The sequence below is a fragment of the Cavia porcellus genome, unplaced genomic scaffold, assembly GCF_034190915.1.
Source record: "Cavia porcellus strain 051 isolate PalLab524CR breed Dunkin Hartley unplaced genomic scaffold, mCavPor4.1 scaffold_17, whole genome shotgun sequence".
Lineage (NCBI taxonomy): Eukaryota > Metazoa > Chordata > Mammalia > Rodentia > Caviidae > Cavia > Cavia porcellus.
The window spans coordinates 72108952-72134266 of NW_026947500.1; the positions used below are offsets into that span (position 1 = coordinate 72108952).

At 63.7% G+C, this 25315-nt stretch overlaps 1 protein-coding gene across 16 annotated transcripts in view; it reads left to right on the top strand.

Annotated features, from left to right (window-relative positions):
- Positions 1 to 25315, top strand: part of Ptprs (protein tyrosine phosphatase receptor type S) — a 64359-nt gene that overhangs the window by 7108 nt on the left and 31936 nt on the right. For 15 of the 16 annotated variants that reach the window (XM_063229145.1, XM_063229146.1, XM_063229143.1 and 12 more), the window contains 4 exons: positions 15251 to 15452; positions 18420 to 18565; positions 19080 to 19221; positions 22224 to 22412. In XM_063229145.1, coding sequence (XP_063085215.1) covers positions 15362 to 15452; positions 18420 to 18565; positions 19080 to 19221; positions 22224 to 22412 — 568 coding nt within the window. In that variant the 5' untranslated portion in view covers positions 15251 to 15361. Of the gene's footprint in view, positions 1 to 11595; positions 11729 to 15250; positions 15453 to 18419; positions 18566 to 19079; positions 19222 to 22223; positions 22413 to 25315 lie in introns of those variants that run through there. The other variant, XM_063229154.1, reaches the window with a different exon arrangement.

A 25315-nucleotide genomic window follows, 5' to 3' on the forward strand; every position in this document is an offset into this window, starting at 1 on the left:
CTCCTCCTCCTCCTCCTCCTCCTCCTCCTCCTCCTCCTCCCAGGGCAGGTGCCCTGTGCGGCCCAGGCTGGGTCTGCTCGGGGTGCAGCGCCTGGGGACCTGTGGCTGTCACGCTGGGGGAGCTGCAGGCCCGGGGTGGCCGGTGACCGGGACGGAACCACAGACAGCCTGGCCCGGGGTGCACTGTGCAGTGATATAAAAAACTCAGGTTTTACATGTCATGAAAAGCCAAGGCCAAGAGGAATCAGGCAGGTGGCACAGGTACCCTGTGCCCGGCCTGAGCCTTGGCACCGCCATTGCCCACCCTGTCACTGTGGCAGGGGGGCGACTATGCACAGTGCATTTTAGGGACAGCACTGTCTGCACTTCCAGAGGCCTGCGGGGCACAGAAAGGCTGCCAGGATCGGGAGTTTTCATGTCACTCTTGGGTGCCCAGCCTCAGTTTTCTCATCTGTACAGTGGGGCTGAGTCGCACCTGCTGCCTCTGTGGGAGGAAGGGCTGGACGCCCGAGGCACCCTCACCTTCTCCATAGGTGCTCAGGGACTCGGGGACCCCCCAGTCGGTCATGGGGGACTGGAGCTGAGGGGACAATCAGGCCCCAGACCCTCCTGTGCTTCCCAGTTGACCCTGGAGCAGCCCTGGGAGGTGGCACCTTATCCTGTAGACGGGGACACTGAGGTCCGGAGGCTGCGCTGCCCGGGCTGGGCTTCTACTTGGAACCCTCCTGCCTCAGCCTCCCGCAGTGCCTCCCTGGCCTGTGGCACCTCGGAGGCTGCGGCCCTCTTCCCCCACTCTCCGCGCCCCTTCCCCAGGTCCCAGCTCCTGCACCAGCCTGGTCCGCACACTGAAAGCCATCTCTGTGCCGGGGAGGAAGTGCTGTGTGGCTTCCCCCGAATGCTTGCCCTCTCTGGGCCCCGGGGTGCGCTCCGGGCTGTGGCACAAGGGTGATGGGTGGAGGCAGTGCGTCCTCGAGCCAGGGGCTGTGGTCAGGCGCTGTGGGGACGGAGGCCCAGAGACTGCCCAGGCCACTGCCCGCCTCCTCAGGAGAAGCCCCGAGGGCCGGTGCCTCAAAAAGTGCTGAGCACAGAGCAGGACCGAGCTGAAGACTGAGCGGGACGGGCCAGGCTTCTCCGGAGTTGAATCTGCCCCCAAAGAACACAGAGTCCCGCCGGGAGCGGTGCCGCCACCTGACACCCAGCGCTTGGGATGGAGGCCGAGGCGGGAGGATCCCAAGTTCAAGCCCGACCTGGGCAACTTAGCGAGACCCTTCTCAAAATAAAAACTAAAAAGTAAAGCGGGCCGGGCTGGAGCTCAGGGTGCACAGGGTCACAAGGGACAGGAAGAAAGAGCACGGGAAGGGCTGCTTCACACCCAGGACGGAATGGGGGCGTCACAGCCACAGGAAGCCCTGCGCCGTGACGGAGGGGCAGGAGGGCCGGGTCCCCCCACCGCCCTGGCAGCCCCCTGCCCGCCCCCGGCTCTGTGTTGTGCTGGATGCAGTTAACGAGTCTGTTAAAAACTGTATTTTCCCTGACAGTATGAACTGGCCCGGGTCCCCGCCAGGCAGCGCTGAGCCGGGCCTGCGCCCTGGGACCTGTGTGAGCGGCCCAGTGGGCAATTTCTCGGACACACCGGGGTGAAAGCCAAGACGAGGTCCCGGGGGGGTCCCCTCTTTCCGGTGGTCCCCCAACAGCCCTTCCTGCACCCTGAGGATGATTTTTATCCGAGCACCTGGTCACCAGGGAGAGCGAGGAAGGCGTTTCCTGGTGTCCCGTGCGGCTGTCTGTGCCGTCTGATTTGCTCTGGAATAAATGAGCAGGGTTTCCTGGAAATGCCTGGAGAGAGAAATGGCGCATGGCGCTGTCACCTCCCACTTGGAATGCGGAGGTGATGGCAGGTGCTCAGGCAGCTGTTTGAGACCCTGAGGCAGGTGTCGCGGATAAGAATAGGGAATGAAGGAGATGCACAGAGCTGGGCCCCGACGCTGGGGACCAAACAGCCCTGCTAGGCTCCCACCTCCCTGGCCAAAGCCCGAGGCCTCCTCAGCCCACAGGCCCTGCACGGCTGCCTGTCCCTCCCTGCCTCCCCTGCCCCCCTCCACCCCCTCTGCTCCAGTCATACCATGTCCTTGTTGCTCCTGTGCTGTGCGGGCTCCGGGCTACCCCGGGGCCTTTGCACTGGTTGTTTGAGCTGTGATGCCAGCACACCTGCCTCCTGGTTCTCTTCCAGGTCCCTTTTTTTGTTTTTCTGAGACAGGGCCTGGCGATGCAGCCCAGGTGAGACCCTCCTGCCTCGGAGTGCTGGGCTGCCGGGCACGGGGCCTCACGCCTTTCCCCAGGCTGTTTTGTGCCCGGTTTTGATCTGCACTGCAGCTGTCCGGCTAGCCCCGCCCGTCCCCGAGCCCGACCCTGACCCCGTGCCCTGTTGCCGGCTGAGACCAGGCCCTGAGCCTGCCGAGCGCCCTCCCCGCGCGGCCTCCTGGCCACCGCCTGTCCCGTGAGCTCTTCCGCCGCCCCCGCATCCTCACCTCGGCCTCCAGAAATAGTTGTGCCCCGAGTTCCGGCTGTGCCACCCACGAGAGCTGTGCACTGCCCCCCCCCCGGGGCATCACTGGTGACGCCACTGTTCTGTCTCAGCCTCGGGGTGACCGTCGGCCGCCCTGGGAAGACCAGGGTTCGAGTCCCGGCCCCGCGTCATGGTGGCTGTGTGATTGCTGGCAAGTGGGGGTGCCTCGGTGCCTCGGTGGAGCTGCATGAGCTGGGGCGCCTTGGCTGCCGCTGTCTGTGCCTCAGTTTAGTCATCTGCTGCGTGGACATCCGAGACTTCCCGGGGTGGGGTGAAGCCACCCCGCTTTCCCTCCGCCACCTCCAGAATGACCTTGTGGGGGCAGGACGGACTCCGAGGCCTGCAGTCGCAGATGTCCTGGGTTTGGGTCCTGTCCTGGTGCTGGCCCTGTTTCCTGTGCTCTGCCTCGCTGGGCCTCAGTTTCCCCCACCAAAGGGACACAGCGGTGACCCCGACCTCCTGGCGCTCACGGGAGGGCCTAGCCTGGTGGCTGGGGCAGCGGGTTGGGGTGGAAACTCGGCCCTCAGAGCTGGTGGGCGCGCACGGTCACCCCAGCCCTCTGGGAGGCTGAGGCAGGAGGATCCCGAGTTGGAGCCCAGCCTTAGCTGGTGCCCAAGTAAAAATGGACAGGGCTGGGCTGGAGCCGAGCCCGAAGGCCCCGGGTTCCCTCCCGATACCGCGGAGGGGTGCAGCCGTCGGTGCCCCTGCTGCCAGGCCCCCGGGGTGGCCCAGGCTGACGGCTTCCCAGCCCGGTGCCTTGTTGGGTTCGGTTTCAAGGTCCAACCGCAGGGACTCAGGCCCCGCGGCGGCCACCCTGCTCCGTCTGCGGCAGGTGGCAGCTGCTGACGCGGAGGCCCGGGCCAGAGCACAGATGGGGAGAGGAAGGGCTGGGCCCGAGTGGGCAGGGGAGCTTCCGCCGCCAGCCCCCGGACAGCAGCCGCTTGGCTCCAGGCCACCAGCTCGGATCAGCACCCTGGGGGGGGGGATTCCTGCTCACGTCCTGTGCGCCCAGCACTGCGGGGAGCTGGTGGGCACAGGGGCAGGTTGGGGTGACGGTGTCTTTGTAAGTGAGGCCACGGGAACAAGGTGAGGTGACAGCTGAGTGACACTGTCGGTGATATGTGGGGAGCAGCATTGCAGCTGGACAGCGCAGCTGTGTAAAGGGCCTGGGGCGGGATGGAGCAGCTCACAGGTGTCAGCAAACATTGCTGGATCACATGAGGCTAACCAGGAACCCAGCACATTGCCAGCAGCTTCTGTGCATCCCTCAGAGAACCTGGGAGGGAAATCCTGGCGCCTGCGGGAGATGGCACCAAGTCTTCGGGTGCTTGGTAATGCGGGGAACAGGGCTGCATGCAGAACCCCAAATAATCTATGCTGGGGCAACAGGCAACTCTGAAGAGCCAAGGCTGGAACAGAAAATGTGGGCCAGGGATCTGCCTTACACTGTCTTCCTGCATAGAGCTCGGGAGAGAAAAATATTCAGAAATCCAAGTTAACAGGAGGAAAAAAGAAAAACGGGGTACGGTGGTGCATGCCTGTCACCTCAACACTCTGGGAGGCCGAGGCAGGAGGATGGCAAGTCAGAGCAACTTAGTGGCTTAGCAAGATCCTGTCACAAGATAAAAAGGGCTGGGGATGGAGCTCAGTGCAAAGGCCCTGGGGTCGGTTCCCAGGACTGGAAAAAAACACACAAAATCTCCTTCGGTGAACGCAGTCTTGTTGGTATAATCAGTCTTGTTGGCATTGTTTGTTCTTTGTGGTTGATGCCTAAGGAACCAAGGAAATGGGGAAACCCGCAGATAGGTGATCAATCAGTTGATCGATCGGTCAGGAGGGGCATCTCTGGAGTGAAGGGCAGGACGGGTGGTGGCAGTGGTGTGAGGCGAGCTGGTTGAATAGGAGTTGGCTGGGTGCTGAGCAGAGGACGGGGTGCTCCGGATGGGGACGTGGTGAGCCGTGAGGGTGACCTTGCGGGCTCCCTTCCTGTCCCACACTGGACAGTGCACAGTAGTGCCCACGAGATGGACCTTGCGGATCGGTCCTGCGCTTGTCCTCAGTAACCGGGCAGGGTCCCCAGCCCCAGGCGTGAGAGATGGCGCACGGGTGTCCCTTTCTGCTGATCTCATTAAAAAAGGCCCAAGACCCAGAGGTTTGGGCTCCCCTGAAGCCCCTTAGCTCCTTATCCCGCTGCTAAAGCAGTTCCATCCCGAGGCACACAGTAGGACCTCAGCTCGAAAGATGGACAAACCCAGATCAGACTGGCCGTAGTGAAAAGCAGGGGAGCCGATTGGCTCACATCGGTGAAGACAATAGTGTATTCGAGGACCGCGGCTTCAGGTGTGGCTTGATCCAGGCGCTCCAGCTTGGAACCATGAATGATAAACAAAACCATAGATGAAAAATAAAACCTAGAGATTGCGGTGCCCACCCGGGGCCACCCAGCCAGGGCCTAGGCGGGGAGGGAGTGACCTGACTTTACAGTAGGGAGACTGAGGTTCACAGGACAGACTTGCTTAGGTCTTATGCAGGACGGGCATTCACCCAGAACCCATGAACACATCTCAGGGGACAGCACTCGCCAGCCTCAGGACCCGCCAGGCCTGCCCTTGCCTGGCAGTGAGCAGAGGGGACCTTTCCCCTGGCTGCCAACTTGCAACCCGCCCAGCTCCTGCACTTCTGCCTCAGCTGCCACAGAGCCCTCGCCTTCACCCTGAGTGGTGTCCATGTCTGACACACCGAAGTTGACCCGCCCCTGTCTCTGTGCTTGTCTTGGTGTTAGCATAGCTCTGTGCGTCTCTCCCTGTCCCTACACATGCTGGGCCCACCCCTCTTTGTTGAGCTCTGTCACGGGTTAGGGATGTGTGGGGCCGGGCTCCTTTTGTAGGGCTGTATACTATTCCATGGGCCAGCCGGCCCCTCTCAGCTGGCAGGCCTGTGTCTGTCCTTTGCCTTCCTGTGACATGAGCCCGGGGAGGCTCTGCACACCGTGTGTGAGCAGGTGTGGGTTGCACACCTCAGCTGCGGGCAGAGTGTCTGCAGCCTCCGCCCTGCCTCCCCTGGGTGCGCCCCACCCCAGGATGCTCTGAGGGACAGGAAGGTTTTGTCTCTTCTCTGCCATGGCTTTTCCCATTCGCCAGCCCAGTCTGGGGCCAGAGGAGGGTCAGCAGGAAAAGTGTCCCCATGTTTAGAAAACAGTCAGTCTGCCCTTTTGAGACCCAAGACCGTGCTGGTGCATCCAGAGAGCCAGAAGTGGGTATTTGTTAGGCGCTTGCTGTATGCCAGGCCCTGGTGCAGGTGCTGGGGACAGAGTGGGGAGGTGACAGCTACACAATGCTTGCTGTGCTGCTGCGAGCCTGGACTTCAAGGCCAGCTCGGACCACTGTGAGCCCCTGTCTCAAAAAACCAAGAAACTAAACATTAAAAACCATAAATAAAAATTCAAGCCGGGCGCCCCTGGGGAGGCTGGAGGGGGAGGGGATGGAGTGGGCAGGACACGCTGCTCCAGGGCCTGCAGCCACTGGGGCTGGGCGCCAGGGTCTCTCTGAGGGCTGCACCCCACTGTACACTGAGGGTTGCTTCTGCCTGTGGGTCCCCCACCCCACCCTCCCAGCCCACCTCCCTCCCGCGCCCATTAATGGAGGAGAAGGAGCGGGAGGAGGGAGCGCAGTTATACACACACAGGCACAGCCAAAAATTAGCTTAGGACCTGGGCCAAGAACCACTTGCGCCTGGCCAGGCATTGTGGGTAATTCATGGCTGATTACCATAAAAGCCTTAGCTCTGCTGCCGGGCGGGCGGGCGGCTGCGGGCTGTTGTTTAAGATTCTGATGAATATACAACCCGCTCCCGCCACAGCAGCCCGCGGGTGCCCTGCCCGGGCCCACCGAGGCCGTGCTGCTCCCAGAGGCCAGCGCTCAAGGCCCACCGCCTTCCTCCTCTTCTCTCCTCCTGGTCTGGGTACCGAGGCTGGACCCTGGTTGCACTCTGAGCCCCACCTCTAGCCTTTTATTTCAGTTTATTTTGGCACACGGTCGCTCCGGAGCTCTCCAAGTGACCCACACTGGGAATCCTCCTGCCTCAGCCTCCCGAGCAGCTTTGCCCCGGTTAGACTGTTTTGCAAAGTGCCAGTTTGTAAGCTGCCAGCTGCCAGTGTGCGAGGCTGGGTGCTAATAAAGCTTTATTAGCAAAACCAAGTGGCGGGCCAGCCTGGCCCCCGGCTTGTCCCTGCCGGTCACTGCCGCACACCCTCGAGGCCATCTTGGCCAACAGAAGCGTTTTGCGGCTAAACCGCGAGCCGCAGGTGGTGCTGAGCGTTTGAAATGCGGCCAGTGTAACCCAGGAAATGAGTTTGCTGTTTCTTAATTTTATTCCATTTAAATTTAAACAATCGCGTGAGGCCCGAGCCTTCCATTCTGGATGGCAGCGTTGTCCCCAAATCTGGGGGTGCTGGGGACATGGGCAAGCCGAGTCCCTTCCTTTAAGCAAAGGTAGCATCTTTTACACTTGGTTTGACATCTTGGTGCGTTTTTAAAAAGTGCTACTTGTTTATTTAAACAAGCTTTAAAATCCAGCATTTCTGGCCAGGTGCGGTGGGTGGTGCACGCCCGTCATACCAGCACTCGGGAGGCTGAGGCAGGAGGATCGCTGTAGTTGGAGGCCCCTGGGCTCTGTAGACAGCCACCCCGTCTCAAAAAATAAAAACAAAAGAAAGCAAGCAAACTCAGGCCACGCGTCAGTGAGTATAAGGCACAAATGTGTGTGGGGTCAGACACGGGCGCTTCCCACACGAGCTCCTTCTGAGAACATGGATTTTCCCAAAGCCACAAGAACCTGAGACCTGGGACACTTCCTGTGGCGAGTGGTTCCCATTAGGGTGCCCAGCCTGTGCCAGTTTGCTGGGGATTTAGGGGGCCTCCTGGAGCCTTCCTGGATGTGGCCGAGCAGGAAAATTTGTGGGTGCACTGTATGCCTGCCTGCACGGAGCCCTTTCTCCTTTCTGTTTCGTTTGGTTTTGGGAGGACTTTAAACTCACTCTGTGGCCCAGGCTGGCCTCAGCCTCCCGAGTGCTGGGAGGACAGGTCACGCCTCGCTGTAAGTGCTCGAGAAGGCTTTTCAGGTCTTGGAAAGGTCAGCTTGGGCCTTTGCCCAGTACTGCCCAGAGGCATCACTTTCTGGTTACCCCTCCAGCGACACCTTTGTCCTGTTTGTCCCCGCTGCCCTGCATCACCTGAATTTCTTCTCCCAAATCCCTGACCTTCCTGGGCTGTGCCCCACCCTGACCCCGAAACCTCCCTGCCTCAGCCTGCCGCGATCGCTCTGCTTCCCGCCCTTAGACCTCACCTCCTCCAGCCCCTCAGCTGCAGGCCTGGGCTCCCTGAGGCCACGCGAGGACTCCCGGGTCACCCTGTGCCCCCAGTGCTCAGGCTGGAGCCTGGTATAAAGTAGGTGCTCAATAAATGCTGGGCTGGGCTGGGGCTACTGCAGGGCTATCAGCTTGCTTTTTTTTTTTTTTTTTGTAATCTGTACCAGGGACAGAACTCACGACCGCCTGCTTGCGAGACAGGTGCTTATGCCGCAGAGCTAAACCCCCAGCCCCTGGGCTATGAGCTTCCATTCCTCAGCCTGCCGAGGGTACCCAGGGTTTCCCCGGGTGTGTGCCAGGTCTTGCTCAGTTGCTCAGGGTGGGCAGGGACCCTCCTGCCTCGGCCTCCCAGAGTGCTGGGAGGGCTGCGGGCACCACTTCCAGGTGCCCGGCTGGCCGGGTGGATTTTGTGTTGCTGCCCTTGGGGATTCTAAGTCGAGGCCAACCAGGGCCAAGGTTCAGATGCCAGCTGTGTGCCTTTCACTTCCCGGAGTTCTCTTTGCTCCTCGTAGGAATTTAGTGGCGTGGAGAGGGTGACAGGGCCAGCGCACAGATGGTTCCCGCTCACTTCTGTCCTGTAGACCTGCCCTGCCGGCCTGCAGGCTCTTTGCTGTGCCTCCGGCCATCTTTCACTGGCCAGCCATGTACTGAGCGCCTGCTGCGTGTCAGGTCCTGCAACTTGTGACCAGCCTGCCTCAGTCTCCCTGAGATTACGGAGAGGCTGTTTGTGAAGCAGGTTGGTTGGATCGAGCCACACCTGAAGGCGCCACGGGTGTTTCCAGAGTCGGGAGAAAGCAGCTGGCCTGGGCAGGGGTGGGGGTGCCCGCTGCAGGCCAGGGTGCTGGGAGCTGGGGTGTGCCCTCACCCTCTGTGGGCACCGTGCCGGGTGCAGGGTGGCTGGCAGGCGGATGGGGCCCTAGGGCTATGCTGCCTGCGTGGGTGTGGCGGCTCTGGGCCGGTCCGCACACGTCCTCACCCCAGGTCACAAATGCCAGGCTGGGGGGGGCACCGGAGCTGCTGGGCCAGTTTCTCCCTCGCCATCCGGAAGCTGGGGGTGGCTAAGCATCAGTAAAACCTGCAGGGATCGGGGCCCCAGATAGGAGGAAGGGGGTGGGGACAGGTGTGTCCAGGGCGCAGTTTGGCAGAGGATGGGATTTGGAGTTGAGATCATCCTGTCTGAGCCACTCCCAGCTCGGGATTTATTGGCTGGAAATACCCGGCCACAGCTAAATCGGAAGATGACTCTCACGGTGCCCTTCATCCCAGGGACACTGGGAACCCGTCAGTCTCCCGGGGGCAGACACCGGCAAATGGCCTCATGGAGGTGACTCCAATTCATCAAGGAAAATAATCTAGTCACGCACGTAGAAGAGAAACTGGTGGAAACAGTTGGCCTCAGGACCTTTGGACATGCTGACCTGGAGTAGCTGGCCAAGCATGTACCACTGAGCCCGGCCACAGTGTTTTTCTGTCCTGTGCCTGTGTCTCCCTGCCGTCCTGTGATCTATGAGTGTGGGCAGGGGCGCTGGCTCTGTCCCTCCCACCCCGTGCCCCGCAGTCTGGGCACTCAGTAGCTCCTCACAGAGCGAATGTGGGACGACCCAAGTGGAACCCACGCTCACAGGTCCTCTCCGGGCGAAGGGTGGATTGCGGGTGGTTTTTATTTCTTCCCTCGTGCTGATTTTCCCTCATTTTCTGCTGCACGCGTCTGTTTTATAATTAGAAGAAAAGTTATTTTCAAAAAAATAAAATTACCCCCAGCATCCCAGCTGCAGGAGCTGATGTGATCGGTCCCTCGTCCCTCCTCAAGGGCAGCCTCTGCCCGGGCGTGCGCCGAGGACATAGCAGCCGCTGGCGGGGGGCTGGGTGGGCTTCACGCAGGCTGGGGAGCAGTCCTGGAGTGTGCTGGGTGCCCTGTCTGCCTCTGCCACCCGCCTGGGATCGGCCTCCTCTCCTGCCTCCACCCTGGCTCCGGGTTGCCAGCTCCGAGCCCCGTCCTCCTCCCTCAGCCCTCCATGGCGCCCACCTCTCTGCAGACAAAGCCCGAGTCCTCCTGCAGCCCATAGGCTCTGCACAGCCCACCTGTCTCCTCCTGTCAGCCTCCTGCTGCTTCTGGTCCTTAACAAACTCCATTCTGCCCCAGGGCCTTTGCATGGCTGCACCCTCCGCCTGGAATGTTTCTCCAGGCCTCTTCGTTTTCCTCAACTCTCTCTGGTCTTTGCTCAAGTGTCACCTTTCCTGTCCCCTCCCCTCTTGTCAGCGCCACCCTCCATGCGTTGTCATACAGCTTATTTCCATCTGACCCCTGGGTATTCTGCCTTTCCACCTCGTGTCCCCTTGGTGGTCAGGATCACTGCTGTGTGCAGAGCCAGGCCAGGCAGGAGCTGCTGAGAGACGCTTGGTTAGGAAGTGGGCAGGTGCCCACTCTGATTACGCTGGCTCTGGGGCCGCCTGGGGGGACCCTCCCTGGTGGTGCCACAGCCCTGTGCTGGCTGCTGGAGGGAGACAGGCGGCTGACCACAGGGCCATCTGAGCTGGCTGGGAACACCGGCATCCTGCTGACCGGGTCGCCCAGCTGTGCCCCTCCCCGCCCACGGTGCATGCCCAGCCCTGTGACCAGGAAGTCATCTCCATGGAGACGTGGGCACGGCCAGCCCCCCTGCCACGCCCTGGCCCTGGGCATCCTGAGGTGGCAACTCTGCACGGGTCACACAGTCCTGGGGGCCTGGGGACGGGAGCTATTGAGTGCCTGTCGCAGGGGGGAAACTGAGGCCCAGAGAGGCATAAGTTCCCGCGTGAGGGCGCATGCGGCTGTCCCAAGGCCGGTGTATTTTGCAGCCACTTTGCAGGAGATGCCCTGATGTTGGGGAGCCCCCCGGGGGCGACTTGGCCCGTTAGGCTGGTGGCCTTCGACACACCGGGCAGCTGCCCTGGCATGGGTGGCTCTGCCTGCCCCCAGCTCCGCCGTCTCCAGACAGAGCGCGGTGGCCGCAGTTTCGGAGAACCTGGCCTGCAGCCTGCGCTTGCCGGCCTTACCGGGGGCCCCCAGGCCTGTTTTTCCCTTTGAGACGGAGGCTTTGCTAAGTCACCAGCTGGAACCCTCCTGCCTCAGCCTCCCCGGATGGCGGGCTGACCGCCGTGCGCCCTCCCTGGTGGCGAGCCCGGAGTTGTGGTTGCTGCGCCTCCTCCCGCCTGTGGGGGTTCGCTGCGCCCTCCGTGCGCGCTGCTGGTAGCGATCGGGCGGGTGGGGGAGCCGCACCTGGGCATTGGGGTCCCCCCCCTCCGAGTTTTCAAACCCGCAGCCGGCAGCGCCGAGCGGCCATTGGCCGCGCTCAGGGCCGCCCCCGCCGGATCGGGTGTCGCGCGCCGGCCGGCCGCCCATCTGGTTCCAATCTGGCCCGCGCCCCACCCGGGGGGCCCTCCCCGGCGCGCCCCGCCCCCACCGGGGACCGTGGGTGCCCTCCCTGCGGCCCTCCTGCTAACCCCCGCGCTTGGGGTGTCTGGGCCCCTCTGGCGCCCGGGCACCGGCCTCCGTTGCCATGGCCACGGTCAGCTGGGGAGAGGCCACGGGGCCGCGGGCGGGCGGGCGGCCGGGCGGGAGGTGTGCGCCCCTGGCGCGGCCCTAGGCGCCGGCCACGCCCACTTCCGGGCCCGGTCACGCCCCTACCCTGGCCCCGCCCCCAGCTCTAGGCCCCGCCCCCTGCGCGCTGGGCCGCGGCCTCTCCGGGTCCTCGGCGCGCGCCGAGCGGGACCAAGTGGACGCCGCCGCCGCGGGCTCGCCCGTCCCGACCGCCCGGGTGAGTGCGCCCCGCGCCCCTCCTGCAGCCCGGCGCCCGCACCTCCTTTGTCCTCTCCCCTCCCCGCCCCCTCCTTCCGGCTCCGTGATGGTGGGGGGTCCCCGCGCCCGGCGCGCTCCCGCCAGGCCCTGTGACGGCGAGGCCCCCTCCCCGCCCGCGCGCGCACTGCGGGGAGAAAACGCGGACCGTTATGCTCCGCGCCCTCCGCCCCTCCCCCGGCCGGGGGCGGGGCCAGACCCGAGGGGCGGGGCCAGACCCTAGAGGGGGCGGGGCGGGGCGGCACTCGGCCCCAGCCCCCACCCCGGGATCCCAGAAAGTTTCTGCTAGGTGTCTGCTCGCGGGGCGCTGCTGCTGGATGGGGCCTCTGCCCAGGAAGGGGTCTGGGGCGCTCCGCCTGCCTTCCCTGGGTAGCCGCACCTTGAACCCCGCAGAGGGACAGACACACCTCGGAGCTGCAATTCCCATCCTCACCCGAGGCCTCCATTCCGGGGTGCAAAGGGGGACAGAACCCCTGGCCGGCCTGAATGGGCCCAGCTGTGGGCCGTGATTCGATTCTGTCGTGTCAGTTTCCGCCACCTGGAGGCCCGACCCGGGTCAGGTGTGCAGGGGCTCTGTCACGTTCTTGGCGTGGAGCAAGGCGCCCCTCCGTGGGAGACAGGCTGTGATGGCAGGCGCACGGGCCTCTCCGGGCGCTGAGAAACTCCGTGTCTGACTAGGGCACCGTAGGGGCTTCCTGGGGGAAGGGACAGCTGCGGCTGGGCTGCAGGGGAGGCAGGGGCACCCTGGTAGCAGAGGCATGTGAGGTGGGGTCGGCAGCTCTGGGAGGCCAGCTGGGAGCCATGGCCCTGCTGGAGTAGCTGGGGGTCCCGGGAGGCCCCGGAAACAGGGTCCAACAGCGCTGTGCTCTGGGGTCCCTCCTTGGCCCACTGCCACTTATCCAGCCTGGGGGTCTCAGGGGAGCCTGGCTTAGGTGCACCGTGCCTGGAGGACCCCCGGGGAGATGCCACCACCAGAGTGGGGAGTGGACCCCACCTTGTGCCAAGACTCGAAGCCTGCAGCCGCCTGCCCAGCTCATAATTGGCCCTTTATCCCGCTGGGCTGCGTGGGAGCCCAGAGCCTGCTGGGCCCGTGACCCGCCCTGGGGGGAAGGGGGCTGCCCGTCCCTCCCCTGCCAAGTCACATGCGTGACTCGTGAGGTCCCCAGCTCAGGCTCTTGGGGAGTCCCTGGGTCCTCACAAGCCTCAGTTTCTCCTCCGGGAAGGGCCAGCTGCCACACAGTGAGCAAGGAGCCTGGTGTCCAGCACAGGGGCCGCTCGGCCTGTGGCCAGCTGGGGCACAGGGACCACGGGAAACCCAGTTCCAGTGGCCTTCTGTGCCCTTCACTCCCGCCTGGCCGTGCTGGCCGCCTGCCCGTTCTGTCCTGCGGCCCTGTGGATCACCCTGCCCTGTTCTGCCGAGTTTCCTCAGCTTGGCAGGGGAGGTGATGGTGGCTCGGTTGCTATGTGACGCTAAGGGACAAGGGGAGGCTTGCACCGAGATGGCCCCATCTCTCCCAGTCCCTTCCAAGACCCCGGGAGCTGCTGTTGGTCCTTCATGTGGGGAGACACCCGCAGCCCAATTCCCCTTTTGTCGTTTAGTTCTGAGCAGGTTAATAGTAATCCAGTTCAACTCTGGCCCCTGTGCAAAGGCCCTGGGGCAGCACGAGCCCCATGTGGCCAGAACAGAGGGAGGAGGGCAGAGGAGTGAGCCGGGCAGGGCCCTGTGGACCTCAGGGAGGACCCGGACTGCCGGGAAGGGCTGCTGTGTGGAGGGCGAGAACCAGAGCACCGAGGAAGAGGGGACCATGCTGGGGTCCAAGTGGAGGCTGAAGAAGGGACTGAGCTGCAGGGAAGCTCCTGAGAACCAACCTGACGGGGTCAGGGCGGAGAATCCCTGTATCTTCTGAGAAGGGAGACTCTTGTGCCATCTCAGGAAGTTCCCGTGGGGAGGTTGAGGCAGAGGGGCTCGGGAATCTTGTGTTTGCTGAGGTGGCGCTGGGGCTCTGTCCTGCCCCGGGGTCTTTGCACGTGTGGTCACCAAATGCAGATGGCTGAGGGGGCCTGTGGGTTTCCTGTCCCCGTGCCTGGCACAGCCCTGCCCTTGGAGACACAGGGTGGCCATGGGCCAGCGAGGTCAGGGCCGGGACAGCCCGGGACTCAATGCTGCCAGCGTGGAAGACGCCATCCCTGCTTCGTGTGTGGAACTTGGGGGGCCCTGGGGGCTGTAACGATAGCCCCAGTTTCCTCGGACACACTCTGTGCTGTCTCACCGATCCAAGTGGCCCGGGCCTGATCCCTACTGCGCAGAGACAGCCACGCAGATGGCCCTAGGGGTGGGGTGCCCCTGTGGTCATCGTGGTCAGCCTGGCCCTGTGCCTGCTGCCCGCCTACCGCCGCGGGTCTTGGAGCTCTTAGAGGGCAGCGACGAGGCTGAGCTCCCCGTCCTGGTCCGGTCTCTAGGCTACGCCGAGCAGGGGTCCTGGCTGACTGCATGGGGCCACGGAGGCCAGGTTCTCACGCATGTCTGTCACCCGAGGGCTGATCCTGTCCCTCCCCCCTTCCGCCCCGTCCCTGACCCGGCCGCCGAAGGGACTAACCCCCATGGCTGGGCTGGGCGAGGAGACCGCAGCGGATATTTCGGGCCCGCCTGGGCCTCCTGCCGGCCCGGCCCTGCTGGCCCGAGTGGAGCTGGGTGCTGGGCGGCAGCACAGGGTGGTCGGCCGGGACCTTGCAGGAGAAACGGTCTGCAGCCAGCGCGGGTGCCTCGGGGATGCAGAGAGGGCTGTGCGTGGGCATGACCTTTGGGGGCACAGGGGGCTGGTCAGGCGGTAACAGGCCCGGGCCTCCTGCGTCCTGGCCCGGTGGTGTGACAGGACTCACGGTCAGCAGGGACCTTGGCCTGGCTGAGGCAGAGTTTGGGGTGCGGGGCGCTCAGTCCTGCCTGGGGTTCAGCCTGAGGTCGGCTGGCCAGAGCTGAGGCCCAGCTGGTCACGGGGGCCCCGACCCCAACCCTGTAGCCCAGGTCTTGGGTTTAGTGGGGGACTCCTGGGAGGTCAAGGCTTGGGGCGCTGGTGTCCTGCTGGGCTCTGCGGCCCGCGAAGGGCCCTCTAGGAGTTTCCCTTTCTCCTTCCTGTCTTTCTTCCTTTTTTCCGGGGTGGGGGGGGGTTGAACCCGGGCCCTTCATGCTGAGCCAGGCCCGGCCCTTTGTTAATTTTTTATTCTGAGATTTGCTGCATTACCTAGGTTGGGCATGAACCTCCACCCTCCTGCCTCAGCCTCCCGAGTGCCCGGTGCCAGGCGTGCGCCCGTACCCATCCCGCAGCCTCTTTTCCCACGCCTGAGGCCCGTGCCCCCTGGTGTGGCCTCTGCGGTGCCCCTCCTGACCCCATCCCCTGGACATTAGGCCCCTGCCTGCCTGCGGCCCGGCCGGCCCTCCCAGCTCCCCCAGCAGCCTCCCCGTCTCATGGCCCCCATTTCTCTGCAGACGCTGCCCCTGCTGACGCCCAGTGAGGAGCCTCCCTTCCAGAGCCGGGGCCCAGCCCCTCGGGGCGGAGGGCGGAGGGCGGAGGTCGGCGGTCACCGACAACCGGCAAGCATGGCGCCCGCCTGGGGCCCTGGCGTGGTGTCCGCGGTGGGCCCCGTGGGCCTTGTCCTGGTCCTGCTGGTTGGAGGCTGTGCTGCGGAAGGTAAGGGGCAGTGAGGGGGCGCGGGTCTGCGGGTCTACTCACATGTGAGGGTCAGTGGCCCCCTCCTCCTTGATGCAGGAAGCAGGGACTTGAGGCGACCCTTGAGTGAGTGAGCCACAGAGTTCACCTTCCTTTCCACAGGGCAGAAACATGCAGGCAGACAAACCCCTGCACAGCCACGAAGGCTTCTTTGGAGACAGGGCACTGTGGCTAGGGTTTTGTGAGGCTGTAGGAGTTCAATGATGGCAGTGGCTTTCCTGGAGGAGTGACAGTGCATGGAAAAGGCTGGTGGTTTAAGAGGTCGGTGTGGTTAGAGGTGAGCAAGACTGCGCGGGTGGCCGTCACCTGAGGAGGAGGAGGAGCAGTTTCACGCCGGGAAGTGGTGGAGCTGGTGCTTGAGCCCAGGTTCCTGAGCACCACGCCGCCTCAGGGCAGGGCCTGGCAGGCTGGGCTGGTCTCTGGCCTCCCCAGGACCTGACCTCCGTGCGGGCAGAGACACTGAGCACGTTGATTTCTTCATGCCTTCCAGTAGCGCAGGCAGGCAGGGTGCTGACACAGGGACACGGACCGCGGCCGATCCTGGGGACTGAAGGGCGCCAGGGGGCTTCAGGGTGTATTGGGAAGGGGCAGGCGGAGGCCATGCTAAGGGGCGACTACAAGGACCGAGCCTTGCACTCCATGAGAATCGGGGGCAGATGTCCCAGACAGCCGTGTAAAGGCCCTGGGGCAGCACAGAGTCCAGCAAGGTGCAGGAGCCACAGTGAAGCTGCCTGGCTGAAGCAGAGTGAGGAGGGGCAGAGAGGGAGCCGGCAGCTGGGGAGGGGCCGCTGGGACCTGCAGGGCCCGCAGCTGCAGGCTTGGCCCACAGGGTGGGTGGGAGCCCTGGAGAGCTGGGGCAGAGAGAGGAGCCGATTCGGTGCTCACCGCGCCCTCTGGTGGCTGCTTGGGGAGGACGGGCGCAGGGTGGGCCGGTGAAGCAACAGGTGTGACCTGGCTCGGTGGCCTGCAGGGCCGGAGGCCTCAGGCAGGACCCAGGCTCACACCCACGTCTCTAGCTCCGAGGTGCAGGGGTGGCGCTGGCTCGAAGGAGCCCGGGCACCGGGCCCACAGGCTGCCGTGAGCGGTGACCCAGGCCTCTGGGCGGCCGGAGCCCACACCTGACCCCTGCCCTCCAGGGCTCTTCCCAGGAGGCTGCGGCCTGGGGCGGGGACAGGGCGGGAGCCTGGCTGGGTCTGGCTCTGGCGCCAGCTTCCCCACCCCGCACCCCGCCACCCGGTCGGGCCTGGAGTGGCCAGGGCCGCCTTGGCCCTGCCCCCCTGTAGGCGCTGGGGACCCTGCAGTCTGTCACCCCCCTCCACGGGCCCGAGGGAATTTGGGTTGTTTTTCTTGGTCCCTTGGCCGGAGACAGGGGAGGCCCCGTGCCAGGCACGGATTCCAAGAATCCACGCGGAGCTGCGGCCGAGCCCCAGCGTCCCGGGCGGGGCAGCCTGGGGGCTCCTGGCCAGCCGCTGTGACCCAGTGCCGAGTTCCTGGCAGGGGACACTGGTGGCCGGGGGAGGAGGGCGGCCCAGGCAGGGGCAGGCGGCTGTGGGCCAGGGCCCAGTGCCACCAGGGCTGGGCCGAGACTCGGGCTCCGGGGTCCCTGCTGCCCTTGTGGCCTGGGGCAGCCTGGCCCTTCTGTCCGGGAGCCCACGGGGCGGCGCCTGCCCCTGTGCAGGGCCGCTGGTGTCTGAGGGTCAGCAGGAGCAGCACCGGCCGGGGGAGGTGAGGCCGGCCGGGCCTCGGCGTGGCTCCAAGCCGGCCTGAGTGCGAGGGGAGGAGAAAGGGGCCCTCGGGACCCAGATTTGGAGCTGGAAGCTTCCTCGGGCTTCTTGGAAAATTCACGCAATCTTCCTGGAGAGCTGGTTCGGCCTGTGGGCCCAGCCACCTCTGTCCTGTACTGCCCAAGTTTGAGGCTTCAGGGCTCCCCCCGCTCTGACCCTCATACTATCATTTGCTTTAGAAATAGAAAAACACTTAAAAAAATCACATCACTTTGTTTCCTTCTTTTCTGAGCTAGAGCCTCCACCGTGTAGCCCAGCCTGGCCTGCAGTTTGCGGAGTCCCCCTGCCTCAGCCAGCAGTCCCCTGGCCCTGATCATGTGACGCAGTACAGTCAGGACAGCAGCTCTGCTGAGCTCCGAGCCCCGCTCCCGCACTCTCCTCTCCGCACCCTGCTCCCTTCTGCTGAGGTGTCACCTGTGTCCCCAGAGCGGGCTTAAGAACCCGAGAAGGGACTTCCAGGCCGCCGTGCCATGGAAACCTGGCATCCCCGATAAGGGGAGCCGCCCTGACTTTCCCAGGAACGGAGCCGCCCGGGGGCCCTGGCGCTCTGGGAGGCCGAGGCAGGAGGGTCACAGGTTGCAGCCAGGCCTGGGCAACGTGGCGAGACCCTAACTCAACTGAAAAGGGCTGGGGCCGTGGGGCTCGCTGCTGCCCGTGGCCAGCCCTGTGAGGGTGTGTACCAAAGCCAAGGGTCCTGCCAGATCCCTGCCTCAGTTTCCCCTGGCATGAAACAGGGATGGCAAAGGCCCCTGTCATCAGCACTGCGGGCACACTGGGCTGTTTTCCGGCCCCAGCCCGTCTCTGGCTCGGGCCTCTCCCAAGAGCTCTGGGTTGAAGGCCAGCTCTGACCCCGGGTCCCACGGCCACCTCTCTGCCTGGGACCTCCATCTGTCCATCTGCCGTACCAGGGAGTCGCCATGCTGCCCCGAGTCTCTCCGGGGCTGGAATGGGACCCCAGGGTCTCCAGGCCTCAGTCACCCCTCCTGCTGTGCCCGGGGCCCCGGGGCTGAACAGGGGTCCCGTGAGGCTGCGTGTGTGTCACCTTGGTGGCTGGGTGGGGTGGGGGACAGTTCTGTGGTCCTGGGGATCCCACCATGAGCCTCCGAACCCACGGGCGCCCCCCTCTCTTCCTGTCGAATCCCAGAGCCCCCCAGGTTCATCAAAGAACCCAAGGACCAGATCGGCGTGTCGGGCGGCGTGGCCTCCTTCGTGTGCCAGGCCACGGGCGACCCCAGGCCCCGAGTGACCTGGAACAAGAAGGGCAAGAAGGTGAACTCGCAGCGCTTCGAGGTGAGCCCGCAGGCCGGGGCCCCGCCCAGCCCATGGTCACCTGCTCCGTGGCGGGAACAGCGTGGCGGAGAAAGACCCCGAGGCTCTTGGGGGTCGGGAGACAGGAGGAGCCAGAGACAAGAACACATGCCTGGCGCCCGGCCCCCGGGCGGGAGGCTGAGGCAGGACACTTACTGAGGTCCTGTCTCAGAATAAAAAATCAGAAGGGGCTGAGGTGCAGCTCACCGCGGGCCCGAGGTTTGATTCCCAGCACCAAAAACTAAAACAGGAAACCAACACAGGCCTCCGTGCAGGTCACACCCCAGCCGCCAGCCCTGGGAGAGCCCCCCGGGGTGCAGGGCGCCCCTCTGAGCACCTGGGATTTGGGGGGCATTTAGCCCTAACCCACAGTGCCATACTCACCCACCCCGGATTTCCGTGTGCAGCCCCAGCTTCTCCCTTGCCCCCGGGCCTCGGGGTGCCACCAACTGCCCGCACCCCAGCCTCGCCCCGTCTGTTCTCCCCGTCCCCACAGACAATTGAGTTCGACGAGAGCTCGGGGGCCGTGCTGAGGATCCAGCCCCTGCGGACGCCCCGCGATGAGAACGTGTACGAGTGTGTAGCCCAGAACTCGGTGGGGGAGATCACAGTGCACGCCAAGCTCACCGTCCTTCGAGGTACCGGGCTTCCCGGGGTGGGAGCCTCTGAGAAGTGTGAAAAAGATGGTGTGGTGGCCCACGCCTGTCATCCCAGCATTTGACGCTGAGGCAGGAGGATCTCAAGTTCCAGGCCAGCCTGGCCTACACAGTAAGACCCTGCACGGAACCTGCAGAGAAACCAAAATACCACGAGGTTACTCCTCCTCATTTCTGTCTCACGCAAGCTCTTCTGATTGTAAGAGGAAATCAGCCTCTAACCCATGTGAAGACGGTGGTTGGCTCATTGAGTAATGGGCTTCAGGTTCAGCTAGATCCAGGCGCACACCAGTGTTTCCAGCCATCCTTCCTGTGCCCTTGCCTTGTCTGCATGGTGCCTTTCTCTTTGGTGGAAGCCCAGCCCTGCCAGCACTCAGGACCCCCTTGGGTGGAACCACTGACCCAGGATGGACCCGAGTCCCCCATGCTGCTGGTGGCCGGAACCACCCTGCAGACCCTTCCCACGCACACATGGCCTTGAACCGCTTGCTGCCTGGCTTGAGTGGCCTGCGGGGTGCCAGGACCTGAACACAAGTCCTCAGGCCACCAGCTGTGGCCTCTCTGTGCTGGGGTCAGGGAGAGCCAGGCCTACCTCGAGGGCCGCACCTGCAGACCGGAAGAGTAAATGAGGCGGAGATGGCAGTGCTGCGCACGCCTGGCCCGCTTCTCCCTGGGTACTCGGGCACTGTTAATATTCTTTATTGGGTTATTTGCAGTTCTGGGGTAGGAACCCAGGGCCCTGACACTGAGCTGCATCCATGGCTTGTTTGATTTTAAGACAGGGCCTTGCTGTGTTGCCCAGGCTGGGCTCCAACTTGGGACCGTCCTGCCTCAGCCTCCAGAGCTAGGCTGTCAGGCGTGGGCCCCCATGCTGGCTTCTTACGTCCTAAGGAGGGATCCTCCACTAGGGGTTCGCGTGGGTCCCTGCAGCGAAGGCTGCAGTGAAAACTACCTTTACTCTGACTTTTCTCGGCTTGGGACAGGGCCGCCTGGCCCTGCCTGCAGCAGCCTCCTTGGTCAGCCCGTCCCCTGGGGTCCCCTGTCCTCCTGCCATGGCCCCGGACCTCCCTGCCCCCTCCCTCCGCCTCACCTCATTGTGGACGCCCCGCACGCCTCCATCGCTGTTGTTTTAATTAAACTCCAAGGAATCAGGCACAACGCGGAGCGCGAGGAACATTTCTGTTTAATTAGGAGCTCGCGGAGCTGCAGGCAGCCTGGGCCTCCCCCTCCCGCTCCAGCAGCTGCTGCCCACACAGCTCGCGGAGCCTGGGGCTGTGTGCATGCCGGGAGGTCTTGTGCACGCACGTGGGCGTGGTGCACATGCACGTGCACCTGCCCCCCACCCACACGCGTGTGCACACGCTGGACGCCCTCAGTCCGCTTTTGCACCAAACCGAGGCGCAGGCCCTGGTTTGCCTTAACCTCGGATGACGTCATCGGCAGCCAATCAGTGCCGCCGGCGAGGCGGTCCTGGCTTCGGACCCCGCGGCCCCCTCAGCCCACCCGTGCGGATCCCAGCTCCGGTGCGGGCTGGCGGCCCTCGGTGTCCCGTGCCCAGCCGTGGCCTTGGCCTCTTGGGCTCTTGGTCCCCTTGCTCTGTGCCGAAGGCTCCTCTGCCTTCCGCAACGGCAGCTTCTGCCCCTCTCTGTGCCCACTCATCTCTCCACTGTCTCGGTGTCTCTTCTGGCATGGCAGGCAAATCTGTGTCTGTCCTTCCCTTTGACGCGAACCACGAAGTCCTCCTCTGTGTCTGGAAGTGGAGATAATGATTTCCAGCCCCACAGGCCAGGTGTCAACAGCGCCACCTTGCAGTGACGGGAGTGAGCCCCCAGCGAGTAAGGGAAGCTGTGCCAATAAAACTTTATTAACAAACAGGCAGAGTGCCAATAAAACTTTATTGGCAAAACAGGTGGAGTGTGCCAGTGAAACTTTATTAACAAAATAAGCAGAGTACCAGTTAAACTTTATTGATAAAAGCAGAGCGTGCCAGTAAAACTTTGTTGACAACACAAGCAGAGAGTGGCAATAGAACTTTGTTGACCAAAGAAGCACAGAGTGCCAGTAAAACTTCATAACAAAACAAGCAGAAAATGCCAATAAAACTTTATTAACAAAGTATCCAGAGGACCCGATGTGGGGCCCCTGGAAGGGGACATAGTTTCAGAGCCTTGATCTGTGCTGTCTTTCACTTTGAACTTTACTGCTTGCCAGTATTAGTCATGCAAAGCCGCTCAGTTGCCCAGGCTGTGCTAAACTTGTGATCCTCCTGCCTCAGCCTCGAGTAGTAGTTCAGTATCCCATCCACAGGTGGTACCATGGCGCTCGCCCCTGTCCTTGGTGTTTGTATCATCTCCGACCTCCACCTGCCATTTCTAGCTCCTCGGGGATCAACGTGTGCCCCCAGCCCACACACCTGAGCTCTGACACCTGCTTGCTTCACCAGGTGCCCACTTATTTCGGATCAGTGGCACCAGATAGTGCCCCCACGCACAGCGTGGCAGGGCTGGTTCCTCTGCTGTCTCTGGGCTTTGCAGGTGGCGTCTGTGCCGTGTCCTCTCGCTTCCTCTCCCCGTGTGCCGTGGCCTGGTCTCGTCCCTTCTGCTTTTCAGTACTGAGGACTGAACCTGAGCCTTCTCCCTAAGCTACATCCCCAGCCCCCTTTTAAACTTTTTAGAGGCAGAGCTTCACAAAAATTGCCAGACTGGCCTCACACTTGTGACCCTCCCGCCTCAGCCTCCCAGGTGCTGGGATGACCAGCACTAATGACTGCACCCAGCCGGATCTCTTTGCAGAAGGACCAAGCCCTACCCACGCCTCCAGACTGTCACGTTCTGTGGTCCTGATTCAGTGTGAATGCGTTGGACTTGGTTTCGGTTTTTAGATGGGGTCTCACCATGTGATGAGCGTCCCAGACATCGCTGGGTGCGGGGTAGGCCACTTGGGGACCAGGCCCCACCCTCTGCCTGCCTTGTCTCTGCCCTCAGAGGACCAGCTGCCCCCCGGCTTCCCCAACATTGACATGGGTCCGCAGTTGAAGGTGGTGGAACGGACACGCACGGCCACCATGCTCTGTGCGGCCAGTGGCAACCCAGACCCAGAGATCACGTGGTTCAAGGACTTCCTCCCTGTGGACCCCAGCGCCAGCCACGGGCGCATCAAGCAGCTGCGATCCGGTGAGCCCGGGCTCGGCGCCGTGTGGGAGCCTTGGAGGGCAGGAGAGGGACGATGGGACCTCGCCACAGCCCGAGCTGGCGGGGCTGGGTGGGACAGGTCGGCAGGGTGGAGGGCGCTGCCCCGCTGGACGCCCGTGAAGCCGCCTTGTGGGGATGGAGCAGAACTCAGGCATGCGGAGGGCGCAGGGCACCGCGGATGCTGGGGGCAGAATGGGGAGCCGTACACCAGTGCCAGAGCTGCAGGGATGCCAAGGGCCACCCAGGCTGTTGGTATGGGCCATGGCAGGGCTGGGGTGACCGCCAGGTGGGCAAGGAGGCTCTGCCCACCCTTGGCAAGGCTCCCCCAGCGGCATCTCAGTGAAGTACCCACGTGCCCATCGGCGAGTCTGTCTGTCTGTCTGTCCATCCATCTGGGTGCCGTGTGTGGGGGTGTGTCCCCTGTCCCGTCATGCTTCTCGCCTGTGTGTGTGGCTGTCCGGGCTGAGCTCCTGCCTGTGTGTGGTCACGGAGGCCCCGTCCCCACCCCAGGGCCAGGCCTGTCCTCCTGCTCCTTGTCCGTCCCCGCGGGGCCGCCAGCTCCATGCCGCCCCCGGCACAGGTGTGGCCCCTCTGCACACACCTGTGCTCATGCTGACGTTTTCCCTGTTGCTGGCTCAGGCCTGAGACCCTGCCTCCTTTGGGGGCTGGGGAGTCCCTGCACCTCCCACGCACCCCTCTTCCTGGTTTCCCTCAGGGCCCCCCAAGCTGTCTGTCTGGTCGGGGCAGAGCCTCCTCCTAGGAGGGACCCCGACCCCAAGCTCTTGTGGCTGCGGCCCCCTGAGGCACCACTCCCCGTGCAGAGGTGCCTCCCAGGGGCGTCCGTGCGTCCTAACCCTAACGTGCCTGTTCTCTTTTCTTGTCCCTCTGTGTAACGGTCAGAAACCTTTGGTAAGTCCGACACCTTCACCGTGCCCGGCACTAACGCCCCGGCTACCCTGCGCCCCCTCCTACCTCTGCCCCCAGAACTAACGGCCACCGTGACGGTAACCGTGACCCCACGTGGCATGTGTACTAACGTCCACCCCACCCAGCGCCCACCCGGCCCTCCTCAGCCGGGTCCCAGGGTGCCCAGCACCGAGCCTTGAAGGAACAAAGGAAGGGGACCGCCTTGCCCGGTGCTGGACCTCAGCGTGGCACTCGCCCCCGTGGGCCCTGACGCAGGCTGGTTGAGTCTCACAGGGCACCGTGCCCTCCTCCTCCTCCTGTCTTATTCTGGGATTTAGCGCTGCTGGGAAAGGATTTAATTAGCAAAGTTTGGGAGCTGGAGCTGGAGCTGGAGCTGGTAGTTTTCCAGTGGGGCTGGCTTTGGGCACGTGCCACCCTCTTTTCCCAGCATGCAGCTCTTCTGCTGTGGAGCAGACTGCTGGGCTCGCTCTCACTAAGGGGAGAGTGACTGATAGCCGCCCATGAGACACTGGCGCTCACCCCAGGAGGCAGAGCTGCCAAATCACTCGGTGTCTGCGCTTCTTAGCCTGTTGGGTGGCCACAGGCGATGTGGCCATGTGGGGGGCCTGGGTTCTTCACCCCTGGCCTCTCCAGTGGTCCTCAAAGTCTGGCAAGACTCAAGCACGGCCTTAAAAGGGTCGAGCATAGCTTGGAGAATGTGGGGCCACAGGAAGTCCAGGCTACAGCTGGCCCCGGCCCTGTCCTGCCTCTGCCTTGTGCAGTGATCTCAGAAACACCACGCCCCCGCCTCAGTTTACCCATGTGTAAAGCAGACCTAACCAGCCTCCCCGCTGAGGGTGTCCTGTTCCGGCCTGGGCCCCCTGGGCCAGACGCACACCAGACCTTTCCTCTTTTCCTTTGTGGGGTGAAAAAGGCTGCAGGGTCCCCTTCCCTCGTCCCCCCTGGCCTTGGTGACCTCTCCCCCGGCTCCCTCAGCGCCCAGCCCCGGGCACTAACCTGCCCCCCTCCTCCGTCTCTAACAAGATCCCGACCCCCCATGCTTCCTGCCCCCCTATCTGGATGTGAAGTCAGTGGCCTTGCCAGACCCCTAAAAGTGCCAGAAACAAGGGGCGTCCATGCATCCTTCCCTGGAGACCCCATCCTCCTCCAGGAGGCCCCCCGAGCCCCCCAGGAGGTCACCCGCAGAGGCCCACGCCCGCCTCTGACGCTCACTGGCTCTCTCTGCTTCCCTTACAGAAAGCACTCCAATCCGAGGTAAGAGGTGCTCCCCGCTCTCCTGCCCCAGGTCCCCAGGGGCGCCCGCCCCCACTCTCCACGCTCTCTCTCCGTCTGTGGGTCTCTGTGTCTCCGTCTCTGTCTGTGGCACCGAGTGTGGCAGTGGGTGACTTCTGGGCCCCCCTGCTGGGGAGTGGCACATCCCTGGAGCTTTATGATCTGGGGGTGTCCTCTAGGGCCAGATTGGACTCCGCCCCGGCCCCAGTGTTGCCCCAGCCTGGACAGCGGGCGCCCAGGCCCAGCGTGGCCGCACAGTGCTGTGTGATGTGGCCCCACCCTGTCCATCTCCATGGCGGCTCCTCCAGGCCTGCTTCCCCAGAGCCCTGGGGGGCACAGCGTCCCCGTCCGGGTCCCGTCACTCCTGTGGGGCCACCAGAGACAGCAGTGAGCTGGGGCTGGGTTTCTGGACTCCTTGTTTTAGGGTCTCCAGAGACACTGCGGTGCCAGGCGCCCTCACATCCTGCTTGGTGGCCTCCGCAGGCCTCCGTTGACCTTAGCAGCCTCGTTGTCCTACAAACCCAGGACTGCAGGCCGGGCGGGTGCCACGTGCCCGAGCTGCGGCACTCGGGAGGCTGAGGCAGGAGTGCCGGCCTCCAGGGTTAGAAGTCGGCCTGGGCTGCACCTCGAGGCTCTGTCTCCACAAAAACAGCCCGAAAAAATCAGTCAGCCACTCCCCATGATTT